The 15757-nt window shown below is 43.2% G+C and overlaps 1 protein-coding gene across 1 annotated transcript in view; it reads right to left on the bottom strand.

Moving 5' to 3' along the window:
• Positions 1 to 3411: 3411 nt before the first annotated feature.
• LOC143281438 (uncharacterized) overlaps positions 3412 to 15757 on the bottom strand; it is a 17750-nt gene continuing 5404 nt past the window's right edge. The window contains exons 2-9 of the mRNA XM_076586650.1: positions 14365 to 15554; positions 13421 to 13590; positions 10339 to 10883; positions 6713 to 6807; positions 5949 to 6370; positions 5343 to 5478; positions 4311 to 4607; positions 3412 to 3920 (exon numbers count right to left, since the gene is read on the bottom strand). Of these exons, the coding sequence (XP_076442765.1) occupies positions 3412 to 3920; positions 4311 to 4607; positions 5343 to 5478; positions 5949 to 6370; positions 6713 to 6807; positions 10339 to 10883; positions 13421 to 13590; positions 14365 to 15433 (3243 nt within the window). The 5' untranslated portion in view covers positions 15434 to 15554. The remainder of the gene's footprint in view (positions 3921 to 4310; positions 4608 to 5342; positions 5479 to 5948; positions 6371 to 6712; positions 6808 to 10338; positions 10884 to 13420; positions 13591 to 14364; positions 15555 to 15757) is intronic.

Here is a 15757-nt window from a genome sequence, read left to right as displayed (position 1 = left end):
GAACTGATTATGTTAACATCAGTAGTATGTGTAAACTGATTTTTAAAACATTTATAAGAGACACGAGAACTGATTTTGGAAATATCTTTAAACGTTTTGGAAATGAGAAACACGAGTAATTTTCTGTACTGAAAACACTTTATTACAATATTATAAGATTTTTGGTGTTTGTCCCAAAGCTTGAGTGCTAAACTGATGAGTCAAGAAGCACGACATGATTGCAATGTCCTGAGTAGTAGAATGGTGCAATTCGCCAAAATGTTATTGAAAGACATTTTTCTGGGGTCATTATTGTGTATTTTACACCCGACCATGTGTTTGGTGATTTCGTTTTATCGAAGTCAGAAAGTGGTGGTGATGAAGACAGGGAACGTTTGAATCTTTGACAGATGTACATTGTGGTCATAAAACATTGAAATGCCAATCAAAGTAGGTTGCAAAGGACAGCATTGTTCCGTTTCCGCCACACGGTTCGACAAACACTCGTTCCTGGTGGCGAGCAAAAATATGATTTAGATTGATACAACTTAAATGCTTTTGCTGGAAATTCCACTCTCCTTCTCCTTCTCCCCCTACTCCGCGCCTTTCACGTTTCTGTACAGTTGTTGGCATGAGTCAAACGTGAGCAACGAAGGTCTTGCCTCTTGTTTTTTAAGCGAGAATGTCGCCACACCCCTATTCTGCATCCCTATTAAAAGACCGCTTTCACTTGCACTCTCAGATTTTCGTGCATTGGACATCATCAGGAAAGTATTACGCATTTTCTGTGACGTATATTGTCTGTAGTTTACGTCATTATACAATGTACACTCTCTCTCTCTCTCTCTCTCTCTCTCTCTCTATATATATATATATATATATATATATCTACACACGTCATTACGTCACTCAGTATCATGTGCATCATTTCTTTGCTAAAGATCACAATATCATCAAATAAAGTTATCGTTTTTGGGATGGGCCATCCAAAGACGGTTAAACAGGTCATCATGGGCTCAATGAAAATCAACAGAGGCCTCACACGTGGCACTGGAATGGGTGAGTTTGAACGAGTTGTGTGGTCCTTGTGCCTGCTTTCTTGTGCAGAGATGAATGCAGCAAAGCAGTCTGTCACTGATACAGCATTTAAAATCAACGAACAGCACATCGGCACTCTGATTTCGTCACATCATGACACGAGCGAGATATAAAAAAAAATTAATAAATTTTAAAAAAACCTCAATCTGATCTTAAAATGCCGTCAAGACAACCCTTTCAGAGAATATGATATGGTCTCGAGAGAACAGCCGATGCTGGAGTCCATGTTGACTGAGCTTGTCGTGTCAGTAAGACGTTATTCTCTGGGCAAACTTTGGCTTATGCAATACTTACAGAAAGTGGCTACTTCTTCTATAGTCTCGTTGCAAACTGCCACCAACATCTTTTGCTGCAAAAGTTCCATTCCATGGTGAGCAATACTTGAATAAAGGCTGCATCTGAATCAAGATAATTCTCATTAGAACCACAGGACTGGGGATGGGGAGTCAACAAGTTGTCGTGTTTTCTGTTCTGACGGATAATGACGTTACCCCAGAAGCTGCCATCCATGCATGTTGTCGGGTGTACTGTAAACTACCTTGTAAGCGGCCACCCCCTCTTTGCACACGTTTATCCTGAGTTAGGGATGGGCGCTGACAAGGTACTTTACCCTTTGCGGGAGCCCATTTCTTTCCTTAAATGTTCTTGACTGAAAAGATTTCATTACAGTATTTTAAGTTTTTTTGGTGTTTGTGCCAAAGCTACAGAGCTAAACTGGCGAGTCACTGAGCACGACAATTGCAATGTTCGGAGTTGTAGAATGGTGGAACCCGCCAAAATTTTGTCGAAGGAAGTGAATTTCTCTGTAGTTATTATCACGTATTTTAGTTATTATGCCCGAAAATGTGTTTAGCGATTTCGTTGCGATTTATCGAAGTGAAAAAGTGATGATGAAGACAGGAAATGTTTGAATCTTTGAGAAATCTATATTGTCATTAAACACTGGATACCAAGCAAGGCTGGTTGCCAAGGACAAGATTGTTCCGTTTCTTCCACACGATTCGACAAACACTCGTTTCTTGTGGTGGGCAAGAATATGATTAGTATCTGTATATAATGTAAGTACCGGAAACCCCACTCTCCCTCTTCCCCACTGCCCATCTTTCATGCTTCCGTTCAGTTGTTAGCAGAAATCACACGTGAGCCATGAAGGCCTTGCCTCTTGTTTTTCTTCAGCTGCACCCACATCCCCACTATCCATCCCAATCAAAGGACAGTGCGTTCAAAAGACAAGTGCTGACAAGGAGAGTGCATTTCAAGGACAGGTGCTCACACAGATATTGCGTTTAAAGAAAAAAAATTGACACGGACAGTGTGTTCGAAAGACAGTGCTTACACGTACAGTGCGTTGAAAAGACAGTGCTGACTTGGACTTTCCTCTTTTTTTTCTTCTTTTTTTATGAAAGTCAGTGCGTTCAAAAGACAGTGCTGACATAGTGTGTTCAAAAGACAGTGCTGATATAGTGTGTTCAAAAGACTTGATTACATAGATAGTGCATTCAAAAGACAGTGCTGACATTGTATGTTCAAAAGACCTGCTTACATAGATAGTGCATTCAAAAGACAGTGCTGACATTGTTCAAAAGACCTGCTTACATAGATAGTGCATTCAAAAGACAGTGCTGACATTGTGTGTTCAAAAGACTTGCTAACATAAATAGTGCGTTCAAAAGACAGTGCTGACGTAGTGTGTTCAAAAGACTTTCTTACAAAGATAGTGCGTTCAAAAGACAGTGCTGACATAGTGTGTTCAAAAGACTTTCTTACATAGATAGTGCGTTCAAAAGACAGTGCTGACATAGCGTGTTCAAAACACAGTGCTGATATAGTGTGTTCAAAAGACTTGCTTACATAGATAGTGCGTTCAAAAGACAGTGCTGACACGGACGGTGCTTTCAAAAGATAATGATGATAAAAATTGCGCTCAAAAGTGCTTTTACCGATAATGCATTCAAAAGCGAGTGCTGACACAGACAGCGCGTGCAATGTCATACATTAAACAGGACTAATTTTGCAGTATGCTGTACTCAGTGTTGTCATTAAACCGCGCATAAACTTGACAGAAACAAGTCCTTCAACATGTTGTGCAACGAGCGTGTAATATGATTGCATTGATACGAAACGTACTTGCATTGAAAGAATCACTTAGCATATGGATATATATTTGAATTTCATGTGATAGAATGAACCAGATTTATCAAAGCTCCAAACTCCAGTGATATAACAATTCCAACGCTGTGCATGAGCCTGTCCGGTTTTAGGTGATTTTCAAGTGTATGCTTCCTGTATCAAATCTGCGTGAGTCAAAACATAATTCACAGTGGAGACGACAGCCTACTGGTGTCTGCTGACAGACACGTCTGTGGTTTTGATCTGCTGCTGACTCTGAAACAGCCCCTGCAGTTTCTTGAAGTAGGCCTGTTTCCTTTTCTCCCGGATTACGTTCAGTGTGTAGAGGAACGGGTTGAGGGCCGAGTTGAGTGGCAACACAAAGATGGCCAGACCCACCCTCACCTCTCCGGGGATGGCCATGTTCTGAGAGGCCAACAGGCCCAGGAAACCAATGGGGAACCAGCACAGAAAGTCTGACATGGCCACGGTGATAAGACGTCTGGCGATGGTCAGTTCCTTGGACGAGGATTTCGAAGAATCTACCATGGACATGCTGTTCGTTCTGATGGCATAGTAAATGAAGGCCTGGCCCACAGCGATCAGAAGGAACAAGATGAAGTTTAGGACGACCATGACACTGAAGGAATAAGCCTGGCCCTTGAAGTACTGACGGGTGACAGGCAGGGGAAGACAGATGCTGCTTTGCTTGTAGAACTCCCAGTGGGACGTCACTGGTAAGAGTGGTAGAAGAGCCAGCACAATTCCTATCAGCCATGACAACAGGCATGCTGTTTGTGCTGAATTCTTTCTGAAGTGACACTGACTGAAAGGAAAGCGTAAAACCAGAAAACGATCCACAGTGATCAGAAAAATGATGAAAGTGGACACTTCACAAGAAACGAAAGAAAGGAACCCTGCTGCTTTGCATACCACACTGTTTCTCCAAGTCACGTCCTCGTAGAGATAGGAACCTTGATACCGTTTGTCTGCTATGCCAATGGCTGTCAAGTACAAGCCCATCAAGAAATCGGATGCGCAAAGATGTGCCACAAAAACACTAAAGCCTTGCTTACACTCTGCTTTGTTAATGACTGTGCGGTACAGGAAACTGCCAGCATTACCAATGAGCCCCAGTACGGCGAAGACGTAAAGAAACAGTCGGAAGAAATCTGAACGCAGTAAAGTGTCGCAAGAAGAAATCTCATCGGACGGTGCATGGCAATTCCCTTGGGGGAAACCTGCCGGCAGAACAGCTGGACAGCACAGCTTGTAGTTGTCAGCAAACACTAAACGCAGCTTCTTCATATTCTCCATGAGACCTCTTGGAAACTCTGTCATGGAACAGCCACGTATGTCCATCACCTGAAGCTGGGGTAACGGCTGGAAACCCTTGTCACTGACCTGCTCCACACCACTTCCTGACAAATTGAGGAAGGAAAGTTTGCTGAATAATGTCAAGTTCGATGTATTCAAGTACAGTAAACGAGTGTAGGACAAGTCCAAAATCTTTAGTTCAAAGGAAGAGATGGCAGAGATGCTGCGAAAGATGAGCGAAAGGGGATTGCCAGAAAGAGATAACTTCTTCAGATGTGGCAGTTCTGCCATACGGTTGCTATGGAACACACGAATCAGATTATCACTAAGATCTAAGTCATGTAAATTTGGAAATGACACACGTTGTAAACTGGTCAAACTGCACTGGGCTAAACTCAAATAAATCAACATCATGTTGTTCTTTAAATCGGAAAATGTCATGTGAGTGCCTTGGGCATCAAGGTACCTCAACTCTGGAGCAATGCTTGCATTGAACAAACCGGAGCACGTGAAAGCGAAACCATGGCACGTGCAGCTCTTAGGACAGTAGAGGTCACAGGTCAGCTCATCATCGTGTTGTGGACACTGGTACAGATGATCACACAGATGACTAGGATGGACGCAGATTGAAGATGAACGGCATCTGTAAAACCCAGAACATGTATAATTGAAACAGTTCATTTCATCCTCATGCGTGGGGCAGTCATAGACGTCGTTGCATCGCAGATAGATTGGCAGACAATAGTAGTTGTCCATGGCACACTGGAAATGGGTTTCTGGACAGGAGATGGAACCATCGTGCAATCTGGCAGGAGAGATTTCGGTCACTTGTAACTGACCATGCTGGTCCATGCCCACAATGCGTGGAGGAGGCTTGGACCTCCTTTTCCTTTCGCGAATTTTGAAACATTTACGCTTATGTGAACTGTCTAAGCAATGGATCTGTCCATCGCAGACTTTCTCCTCTGAAACACACTGAAAAGCAAGAATAACAGCAACGACAACGCGTTTTTAATAAACATACAAGTGATTCTTCAGTTATACCAACAACAAAAAAAAAATTTAAATTAAGCAAACGAACAAAAACTGCAGCAAGTTAGGACTACTCGTTTTGAGCTTTATTATCATTATCATTATTATTATTACCATCATTATTTTTATCATTATAATCATTATTGTTATCATCATCATTATTATTATTATCAGCAGCAGCAGCAGCGGCGGCATTATTCTTTTTTCCTTTCTTCTTTCCTTTTTTTTCTTTTTTTTTCTCAAGGCCTGACTGAGCGTGTTGGGTTACGCTGCTGGTCAGGCATCTGCTTGGCAGATGTGTAGCGTTTATCGATTTGTCCGAACGCAGTGAGTGCCTGATTTGATGACTGTGACACAGAAAGGTCGTATCACTCACAACAATCGTGCCAACAGTAATCCCGGCCAGTGTTTACCTGTCCATTGTCACACCGGAAGTCCCCCTCAGTGGCACAAGGAGGGAAGAAGCAGAACACCTCATCACTGCCGTCAGAACAGTCGTGGCGATGGTCACAGACCAGTGTGTACGGCACCTCAACTGTCCCGTCAGAACAGGCAAAGACAGGGGGAAGTGACTCCATAGGGAGCTGGCAGGAAGCGGGAGTCGACGTGGGATCAGCCCAGCACTGACTGTCAACGTCACAAGACAGGAAGTTGTGCGTCATGTGACCGGAAGGACAGCGCACTTGCCTCCCTTGGACTGGGCGTCTCGCGAGGTGTGGGAGCGGTAAGGTATGGGACAGGGGCGGAGCCTGTGGTGGGTCCAGCTCACACAAGACGTGTTTGTCAGAAGGAATATCATCATAACAGGCCGTACGATACAGCCACCGCCGGCTTCCTGTGTTGGAAAATACATCCTAGATGCTGAGGTGTTTTATGAAAGCATGTGCATGCGCGCGAAGACACGCAAATTAGAATTTTCAGTACACATACACTTGCACAAACACACACACTCGCGAAAGCATGAAGGAGTACACACACACACACACACACACACACACACACACACACACACACACACACACACACACACCTCCTACCAACTCGATCATGAAACATTTATGACCAGGAACACAAACTTTTTTTTTTTCCCTCGCGTAACTTTTTGTAAAATGTATCACCCGAACACCCGACTTATGTATGAAAATGATCAATCTGTAATCGTTTACATGGTACATACGGGCAAAGTAGGCGCATATGCCTTCTTTTGTTATCTTCTCCAAGAGTGTGTAATAGGCAACGGATCCATCGGCCCAGCAAAACATCTCATTGTACCTGTACAGAAACACACATCATTAGAATGAGTAAATGGCGTGGCCTGTTAGTTAAAGGTCAACAATATTTTGTGGAAAGTTTCCTTTACTCGGCAGAAGGAGAGTGCTGGAGCCTACCTTTCTGTGCTGATCCCAAGACAGTATTCATGTTCTTGCTGCTTATAGTCCATCCGACCGCACAGGGCCATATCAGGACTGTCAAACCATACAAATGTTCAACCGCGTTAACACAAAACTGTCCCATCTTAAAAAAATAAAATAAAATACTAAGACAAACTCACAAAACAGTTCATGACACAGTATCCCAACCATTTAGAGCTCTCCTTATGGCAAATAAGAGTAGGCCATGCTGAGGACGCAAGCCATTCCGCTTAATTTATCATCCACAGATTACAAAAAATCGTTAAAAAGGGAGGAAAAAAAACAATACTTCAAAGCCAAACAAAAAATACATAAAAAGGCCATATAGGCAAATAACACTGCAGAATGGGCAGCTAGTGCCCATCCCAGTGTTTACATCTCACTACCTAATCGCCAGAGCAAAACAGCACAGACAGTACACCATAGACTGCGGAAAAGTCAAGGCTTGCTTGAAAAAAGAAAGGGGAATGGACTGGGAAGGCTGAAAAAGGAGACAATAGTGAAGATTAAAAAATAAATAAATATATATATATATAAAACAAGAGAGGCAAGGCCTTCAAGACTCACTTGTGATACACTTTTAAAAAAATTTAATCGTTAAAATGTGTTCTGTATTTGTTGGTATAAAGCTTCGGGTTAAAAAGAAAAAAAAAAGTCTTGACGGCAGATTGGAACCCCGCGTGTTCGGGTGAGAATTAACTGTCTTACCCAATACACTATCGTGGCTCCTTAACTGACGTTCAAAATTTAACATTTAAACATGCTTTTTTAAAGGGCGATAAATCGATTGCGGTATTCACAGTGAGAACGCTGTTTAAATCATATTATTCTGGTGTATCTTGGGCATTCAAAAAATCTTTAAGGGCAATTAAAAATTATTTTTAAGTCCGCGGTAAAAGATGCGTGGCTATCGCCGCAATCACACTGCAACATTTAGCCGTTTTCTCTGGATCTAGATAGATATACAAGTTTGGTTACACCCGCCGGGAATGTACGACACAGCAGTTGATTCAATTTTTCCTTTATGTTCATTCTAGTTTTATAGTTTTAAAGTTGATATGAAAATTGAGTATTTTGTAAAACTAATAAGTACTTCTAAACGTCGTATGAAGTGAAAAAGACTTCATTTTGACAAAAGTCAAGACTGGAAATTTGTACGTTTCATCAAGGGTATTAACTCTCATGGTTTATTATTTTTAACTGTGAATTCCGACTGATTTTGTCGATATTTTTATGGCAGTTTGGGACATAATCCACTAAGTGATGAGGCGTTCACAAATCTTTCTCTGAATAAATATTTAACGGTCTCCTCCAACTTTCCATCACATGTTATTGTGTATTGTTGATTGAATATAGGATTGAACGGGCAGGTCAACAACTTGAAACAAAATGGCGACCTTCGCGTTCGCGAGGAATATGAGCACGCGCTTTGAATATGTATAAATATGTGTACGCAATTGATTTTTGCCCATGACCTTCAGGGCTCAGCCAATAGATCTATAAAGTCCACTCATAGTATTGATTTTAGTATTTTCCGAAAAAGACCACTTGGGCGAATGAACATAGTGAAAGCCCTGTGCACTGAGAGTAAAACACACAAGCTTTTTATGTATTGAGTATAATTTCAAAATGTAATGTTTAAGATGAGAAAGATCAGTTTAAAGCAAATTAATCCCCCTAGCATTAATTACAGATTAATTTCCCTTTTTTACTATCTTCACCAAAGACATGCAAAATAAATAAAACTTCCATGCTTAGCAAAAGAAGTTCCTGTTTGAACAAAAAATGATAAAATGACTGCACTTGTTGTTGTGTCAGTTTCAGTTTCAGTTTCACTTTCTCAAGGAGGTGTCACTGCGTTCGGACAAATCCATACACGCTACACCACATCTGTTGAGCAGATGCCTGACCAGCAGCATAACCCAACGCGCTTAGTCAGGCCTTGAGTGCATGCTTACATATTTGTGTACCTATGAAAGTGGATTTCATTTTACGTAATTTCGCCAGAGGACAACACTCTCGTTGCCATGGGTTCTTTTTCAGTGCGCCAAGTGCGTGCTGCACACGGGACCTCGGTTTTTCGTCTCATCCGAAAGACTAGACGTTCAGTTTGATTTTCCAGTCAAACTTAGGAGAAAGGGCGAGAGCGGGATTCGAACCCACACCCTCACGGACTCTCTGTATTGGCAGCTGAGCGTCTTAACCATTCTGCCACCTTCCTCCTAGAATATCAAATCGAAGTGCCAAGTTCAGAGAATTAAAAAAAATATAAATATAACAGTAAATTCAGTTTGCATATAATTTGGCTTCTTTTTTATTTTTCGTGCCCATCCCATAGGTGCAATATTGTTTTAAACAAGATGACTGGAAAGAACTAAATTTTTCCTATTTTTATGCCAAATTTGGTGTCAGCTGACAAAGTATTTGCAGAGAAAACGGTAATGTTAAAGTTTATCACACACACACACACACACACACACACACACACACACACACACGGACAACCGAACACCGGGTTAAAACATACACTCACTTTGTTTACACAAGTGAGTCAAAAGGGCAGAAACAAAGAGAGTGACAGAAAAGAGCCAGCACAGAATTTCCAGAAGGCGGGGATGCTATCTATACTGAAAGACCCCCGGCATCTCCACGGGGGACCCAAGACAGTAGATATGAATTCACTGCCCTTATGGACGTGAAAGGGTGTGGACCTTTAACCTTCTAGACTGCAACCATGACCTTGTGGGGTGGGCTGGGCAGAAAGCAACTGTGAAGCTGTTACCAACAGTCCCAAGCTGACAAGGTCGATGCACAGTCAAGCAGTTTTAGGTTATAGATTGGTTGGTTATGGAAAGATGCACGGTAAACAAAAACAAAAAATACATCCATACTGATTTGAAATCTGGAGCGGTCTGTCTGTCAATATGTCTGTCTGTCTGTCTCATTCATACACTTATGGGGCGATGGCCTTTAATGAATAAATTCTCTCTCTCTCTCTCTCTCTCTCTCTCTCTCTCTCTCTCACTCTTTCTCTCTCTTTGTCTCCCTATCTTTTTCTCTCTCTGTCTCTATCACCCTCTCTCTCTCTCTCTCTCTCTCTCTCTCTCTCTCTCTTCTATCTCTTTCTCTCTCTCTTTCTCTCTCTTTGTCTCCCTATCTTTTTTTCTCTGTCTCTATCACCCTCTCTTTCTCTCTCTCTCTCTCTCATTCTCTGTCTCACCCCCCCCCCCCCCACCCCTTCTCTCTCTATATGTAATTCTCTTTTTCTCTCTGTCTCTTTTTTCCCCTGTCTCTCACTCTCTGTCTATCTCTGTCTTTCTTTGTCTCTGTCTCTCTCTCTCTCTCTCTCCCCCCCCCCCTCTCTCTCTCTCTCTCTCATGATAGAACAGACATGTAAGGCCACTCATCAGGAACAGGCTGCAGTCCCACCAGCACTCTCTTCCAATGTCCCTGATGCAGCATGCGATACACGTCCTCCCATTCCTGCACAGTGTTCAGACTGGCCAAGGAGCCACCCCGGGCCTCACACCACTCCTTCATCATCCTGTAGGTCTGTTTGTCCTGACCCAGATTCCAGAACACGTAGCACCCATCCCCTGCCGTGATCACCCCCTGGCCGCAGCCAGCGGTGATGTAATCACATTCAACCTCGTCCTCACTGTTGATGCAGTTGGACTCCAGGTTGCAGGGGAAGTGCTGGCTGAACTGGGGCCAGTGAGGCACCGTGCAGTTCCACTGGCCTCCTGCGGTCTGCTGGGGTGTGGAGGACACGTTGTGGAACGAGAACAGGGCTCGGAAACCGGGAAACTGATTCACTGTGTTGCTTCTGAATACAAAATACAGACCCGAGGTTTTGTGGACACGTGCAGCCGGGAGCAAAGTGTCCCCGCACAACATTTCGATTTCATTCAAAGCCAGAGCATGGCCCGCGTCCTCCTTTGAAAACACACAAAAAAATCGACAACTTTTTAAACTTTCGCTCCAAATACACGGACAAGAATGACAAGAGAGGCAAGGCCTTCAAGACTCACTTGTGATACACTTTAAAAAAAAAAAAATCTAATCGTAAAAATGTGTTCTGTATTTGTTATTATAAAGCTTCGGGTTAAAAGAAAAAGAAGAAAGAAAGTCCTAACGGCAGATTCGAACCCCGCGTGTTCGGGTGAGAAGAAACTGTCTTATCCATTACACTATCGTGGCTACTTAACTGACGTTCAAAAATATAGTATTTAAACATGCTCTTTTAAAGGGCGATAAATCGATTGCGGTCTTCGCAGTGAGAACGCTGTTTAAATCATATTATTCTGGTGTATCTTGGGCATTCAAAAAATCTTTAAGGAAAATTAAAAATTATTTTTAAGTCCGCGGTAAATGAGACGTGGCTATCGCCGCAACCACACTGCAACATTTAACCGTTTTCTCTGGATCTAGAGAGATGTACAAGTTTAGTTACACCCTGTTGACACGGTCGATTCAATTTCTCTTTTATGTTCATTCTAGTGTTATAGTTTTAAAGTTGATATGAAAATTGAGTATTTTGTTAAACTAATAACATGTAGAGCCAAGTACAAGTACTTCTAAACCTCGTATGAAGTGAAAAGGACTTCATTTTGACAAAAGTCAAGACTGGAAATTTTTACGTTTCATTTATTCAAGGGTATTAACTCTCATCGTTTATTATTTTTAACTGTGAATTCCGACTGGTTCTGTAGATATTTTTATGGCAGTTTGGGACACAATCCACTAAGTGATGAGGCGTTCACAAATCTTTCTCTGAATAAATATTTAACGGTCTCCTTCTCCAACTTTCCATCACATGTTATCGTGTATTGTCGATTGAATATAGGATCGAACGGGCAGGTCAACAACTTGAAACAAACTGGCGTCGTTCGCGTTCGCGAAGAATATGAGCACGCGCTTTGAATATGTATAAATATGTGTACACAACTGATTTTTGCCCATGACCTTCAGGGCTCAGCTAACAGATCTATAAAGTCCACTCGTATTGATTTTAGTATTTTCCGAAAAAGACCACTTGGGTGAATGAACATAGTGAAAGCCCTGTACACTGAGAGTAAAACACACAAGCTTTTTATGTATTGAGTATAATTTCAAAATGTAATGTTTAAGATGAGAAAGATCTGTTTAAAGCAAATTAACCCCCCTAGCATTAATTACAGATTAATTTCCCTTTTTTACTATCTTCACCAAAGACATGCAAAATAAATATAACTTCCATGCTTAGCAAAAGAAGTTCCTGTTTGAACAAAAAATGATAAAAATGACTGCACTTGTTGTTGTGTCAGAATATCAGATCAAAGTGCCAAGTTTAGAGAATTAAAAAAATATATAAATATAACAGTAAATTCAGTTTGCATATAATTTGGCTTCTTTTTTATTTTTCGTGCCCATCCCAGAGGTGCAATATTGTTTTAAACAAGATGACTGGAAAGAACTGAATTTTTCCTATTTTTATGCCAAATTTGGTGTCAACTGACAAAGTATTTGCAGAGAAAATGGAAATGCTAAAGTTTACCTCGGACACACACACACAGACACACACACACACACACACACACACACACACACACACACACACACACACACAGCCGAACACTGGGTTAAAACATAGACTCACTTTGTTTACACAAGTGAGTCAAAAATAACAATATCTTCATGGGGTAGCATCTCGCGTTCAGTTCCATGTTTGAGTGGGACTTTCCTGACATGCATGACGGATTGTATACCCCTGCAGTTATGGCAGCCACGCTTCGTTTGCGGGATTGTGCATGCTGGGTACATTCGTGTTTCTATGACCTACCTGACGCTGACATTGATTTCGGGATTTTAAGGGATGTGTGTGTGTGTGTGTGTGTGTGTGTGTGTGTGTGTGTGTGTGTTTGTGACATGCCATGGTTTACTGCCAGTGTGGACATAGGAGTCCATAGGGGTCAATACTGCACTCATATCACATCTCACACAGAGAGAGTTAAAATGGCCCCCAGTTGGATTCTTTGGCGGGTTTTCATTTGCATTCCCTTTTCAATCTTTGCAAAGTTATTTTCAAACAAGGAAAGACTTGTTTAGTTAATACTTTCACCTTTTGTCCTCCAATATTATTTTGTACGAAAAATAATATCTTTGTGCATGTGTGTGTGTGTGTGTGTGTGTGTGTGTGTGTGTGTGTGTGTACAAAACAGAGAGCCAGGCAACTGAGTAGATATTTTTCTTTGCTCTCAGTGTGTGTATTGGGGGTGGGGGTGGCGGTGTCTGTGACTTTGTGTGTGTGTTTGTCTGTGTGTGTGTGTGTGTGTGTGTGTGTGTGTGTGTGTGTGTGTGTGTGTGCAGGACAGACAGCCAGACACCCGGGTAGATCTTTTTTCTTTGCTCTTAATGTGTGTGTGTGTGTGTGTGCGCGCGCGTGTGTGTGTGTGTCTGCGATGAAGGCGTGGCCGTATTTTGCGCCTGACAACCTCAGCAAAGACTCTGAGCATGTCATTTTGACAATTGTACACCGGTCCCAGGTCTACACTGTAGAAGCTGAGCATGACGTGATGGTGTGCAGGGGTTCGAACCACCGCTCTGCTGTTCATACTGTAGGGGTAGTTCACCTGTCCGTTCCACCTGGGCGTCTGCACAATACCTGTATAAAATACATGCGTGTGTATGTGATGGAGAATATGTAAATACAAAAGTAACAAGGGGTGATGGGTGATTCTGTTTAATGCCCCGTCACATTTACTGGTTATTCCAGATATCTGGTTATTATATCAATTTTCAAATTTGAATGTTATCATTTAGTAATAAATAAACAAAAAGATAGGAGACTGATGCGGTGGCCCAATGGTTAGAGCACGTGATTCTCGCCCGAGCTTCTTGAGTTCGATCCCCGGTTCGGCGCACCTGGCGTGTGAAGGGTGGAGGTTTTTCCGATCTCCCAGGTCAACATACGTGTAAACCTGCTGGCGCCTGAACCCCCATCGTGTGTATACGCATGTAGAAGATCAACTACGCACGTTAAAGATCCTGTTATCCATGTTAGTGTTCGGTGGGTGATGGAAACACGCAAATACTCAGCATGCATCAACCTCGACTGAGTCATCAGCAAGTGGATGTTGGTCGTCTTATGGAGAGAAGAGGTAAAGAAAGAGGTGGGAGGGCAAATGGTCAGTTGGGGGAAACAAGACAGGTGGAGGGTGGAATCAAAGATCAATATTTGAAATAGATAGTGGTACAATGAAGGAACATTACTTAACTGACGTCATAAAAGGGGTGTCATTATTTTAACAAGAAAAACAACTGAGGTCACCTTACCGCTCTGTGTAGGAGAAGAACGAAAATTGACACATTGTAGTTGTAGTTAGGCGGAATTTATTAATTTTTAACTTTAGAATTTCAAAAGGAACACAAGGCCTACCTGTCATCCTACTCGCGTAGTGAACCTCCAGCTGATCGGAGTAGGACACAGCTGTGAGGTTCAGGTGCAGGAGGAGATCGTCGTATTTAGGATTCCACTGACGACGTGGGACAGCCACACTGACCTTGACCGACACCCGGTTGGTCAGGCTGAACTCTCCGGCTATCGTTGTGGACCGGCACACGTCCACCAGGCTGACCAGACTCTGACTCTCCACCACGTACAGTCTTCTGACGTTATCACACCTGGAGGTGAAGTTGACCACCTGCACTTTGACCACCATGTCTTCAGGAACGATCAGGTCAACGTGACACCTAAGGTGGGTCTGTCCAGCTTCCGTCACGATCCTGCTGTCTTTGTCGTAGCTGGCCAGCACCTCCAGGTGAAGAGCGTGGTACTGTGTGTTCTCATTCTTCGTGAAGCACTGGCGCAGAAACTGCGTCTCCAGAACAACGTGGCTCTGGAACGTTGCTGCAATGGACCCGCTGCTCGTTGAAGACGTCTCGTGTGGCAGTGTGCTGGTAGGTGAGTTGTCTTGTGTGGACTCGTCCTGCAGTGTGCTGGTAGGTGAGTTGTCTTGTGTGGACTCGTCCTGCAGTGTGCTGGTAGGTGAGTTGTCTTGTGTGGACTCGTCCTGCAGTGTGCTGGTAGGTGAGTTGTCTTGTGTGGACTCGTCCTGCAGTGTGCTGGTAGGTGAGTTGTCTTGTGTGGACTCGTCCTGCAGTGTGCTGGCAGGTGTGTTGTCTTGTGTGTTTTGGTGGTATGTACTGTGGGCTGACACTGAACGTGCGGCATGGCTGACTGAGGCATCAGCAGGAGGTGAACCAGTGGGGTGGGTGTCACTCCGCGCAGCAGGTTCGTCAGTGAAGTCCGACTGAGCAAGTCCAGTGTCGCCTCCACTGTCGCTGACGGTGGTCTTGAGGTCAAACCGACGACTGTCCGTCGTGATGTGACTGGCTGGGTGTGGAGACACTGGTGTCCAGGTGGCAAGAACCAAAGAGGTCACCTTCAGTCTGCTGACAATCACCACGCACGTCAGCAGCAGGGGGCAGACAGGTGAACTCAGCATTGTGAGAGACTGCTGCCAGTGACGTCCTGAACTGTTGTATTCAGTGTTCCACGCAGCACGCGTCGTGCCGCCCACCTGAAGACATGGCGGTCAAGATACAGGTGCCGTCAAACACCCAGCACTGAAAAAAGACATTCTGAAAATACATATAACATTGGGCAGGCTGGTGAGGTGTTCGAAATGTTGCAAGAAAATAAAAGCACCACACACTGGACATGGAACAATGCTTTGATCGTTTCAGATGGTCACTCACATCCTGTCCGACCAAAGACCCTACATTACATGTGTTGGTGTTTGATCCGACCTTCATGTGATTAAGCAAAG

This window comes from Babylonia areolata, chromosome 4, assembly GCF_041734735.1.
Source record: "Babylonia areolata isolate BAREFJ2019XMU chromosome 4, ASM4173473v1, whole genome shotgun sequence".
NCBI lineage: Eukaryota > Metazoa > Mollusca > Gastropoda > Neogastropoda > Buccinidae > Babylonia > Babylonia areolata.
This window is presented reverse-complemented; position numbering and strand designations above follow the sequence as displayed.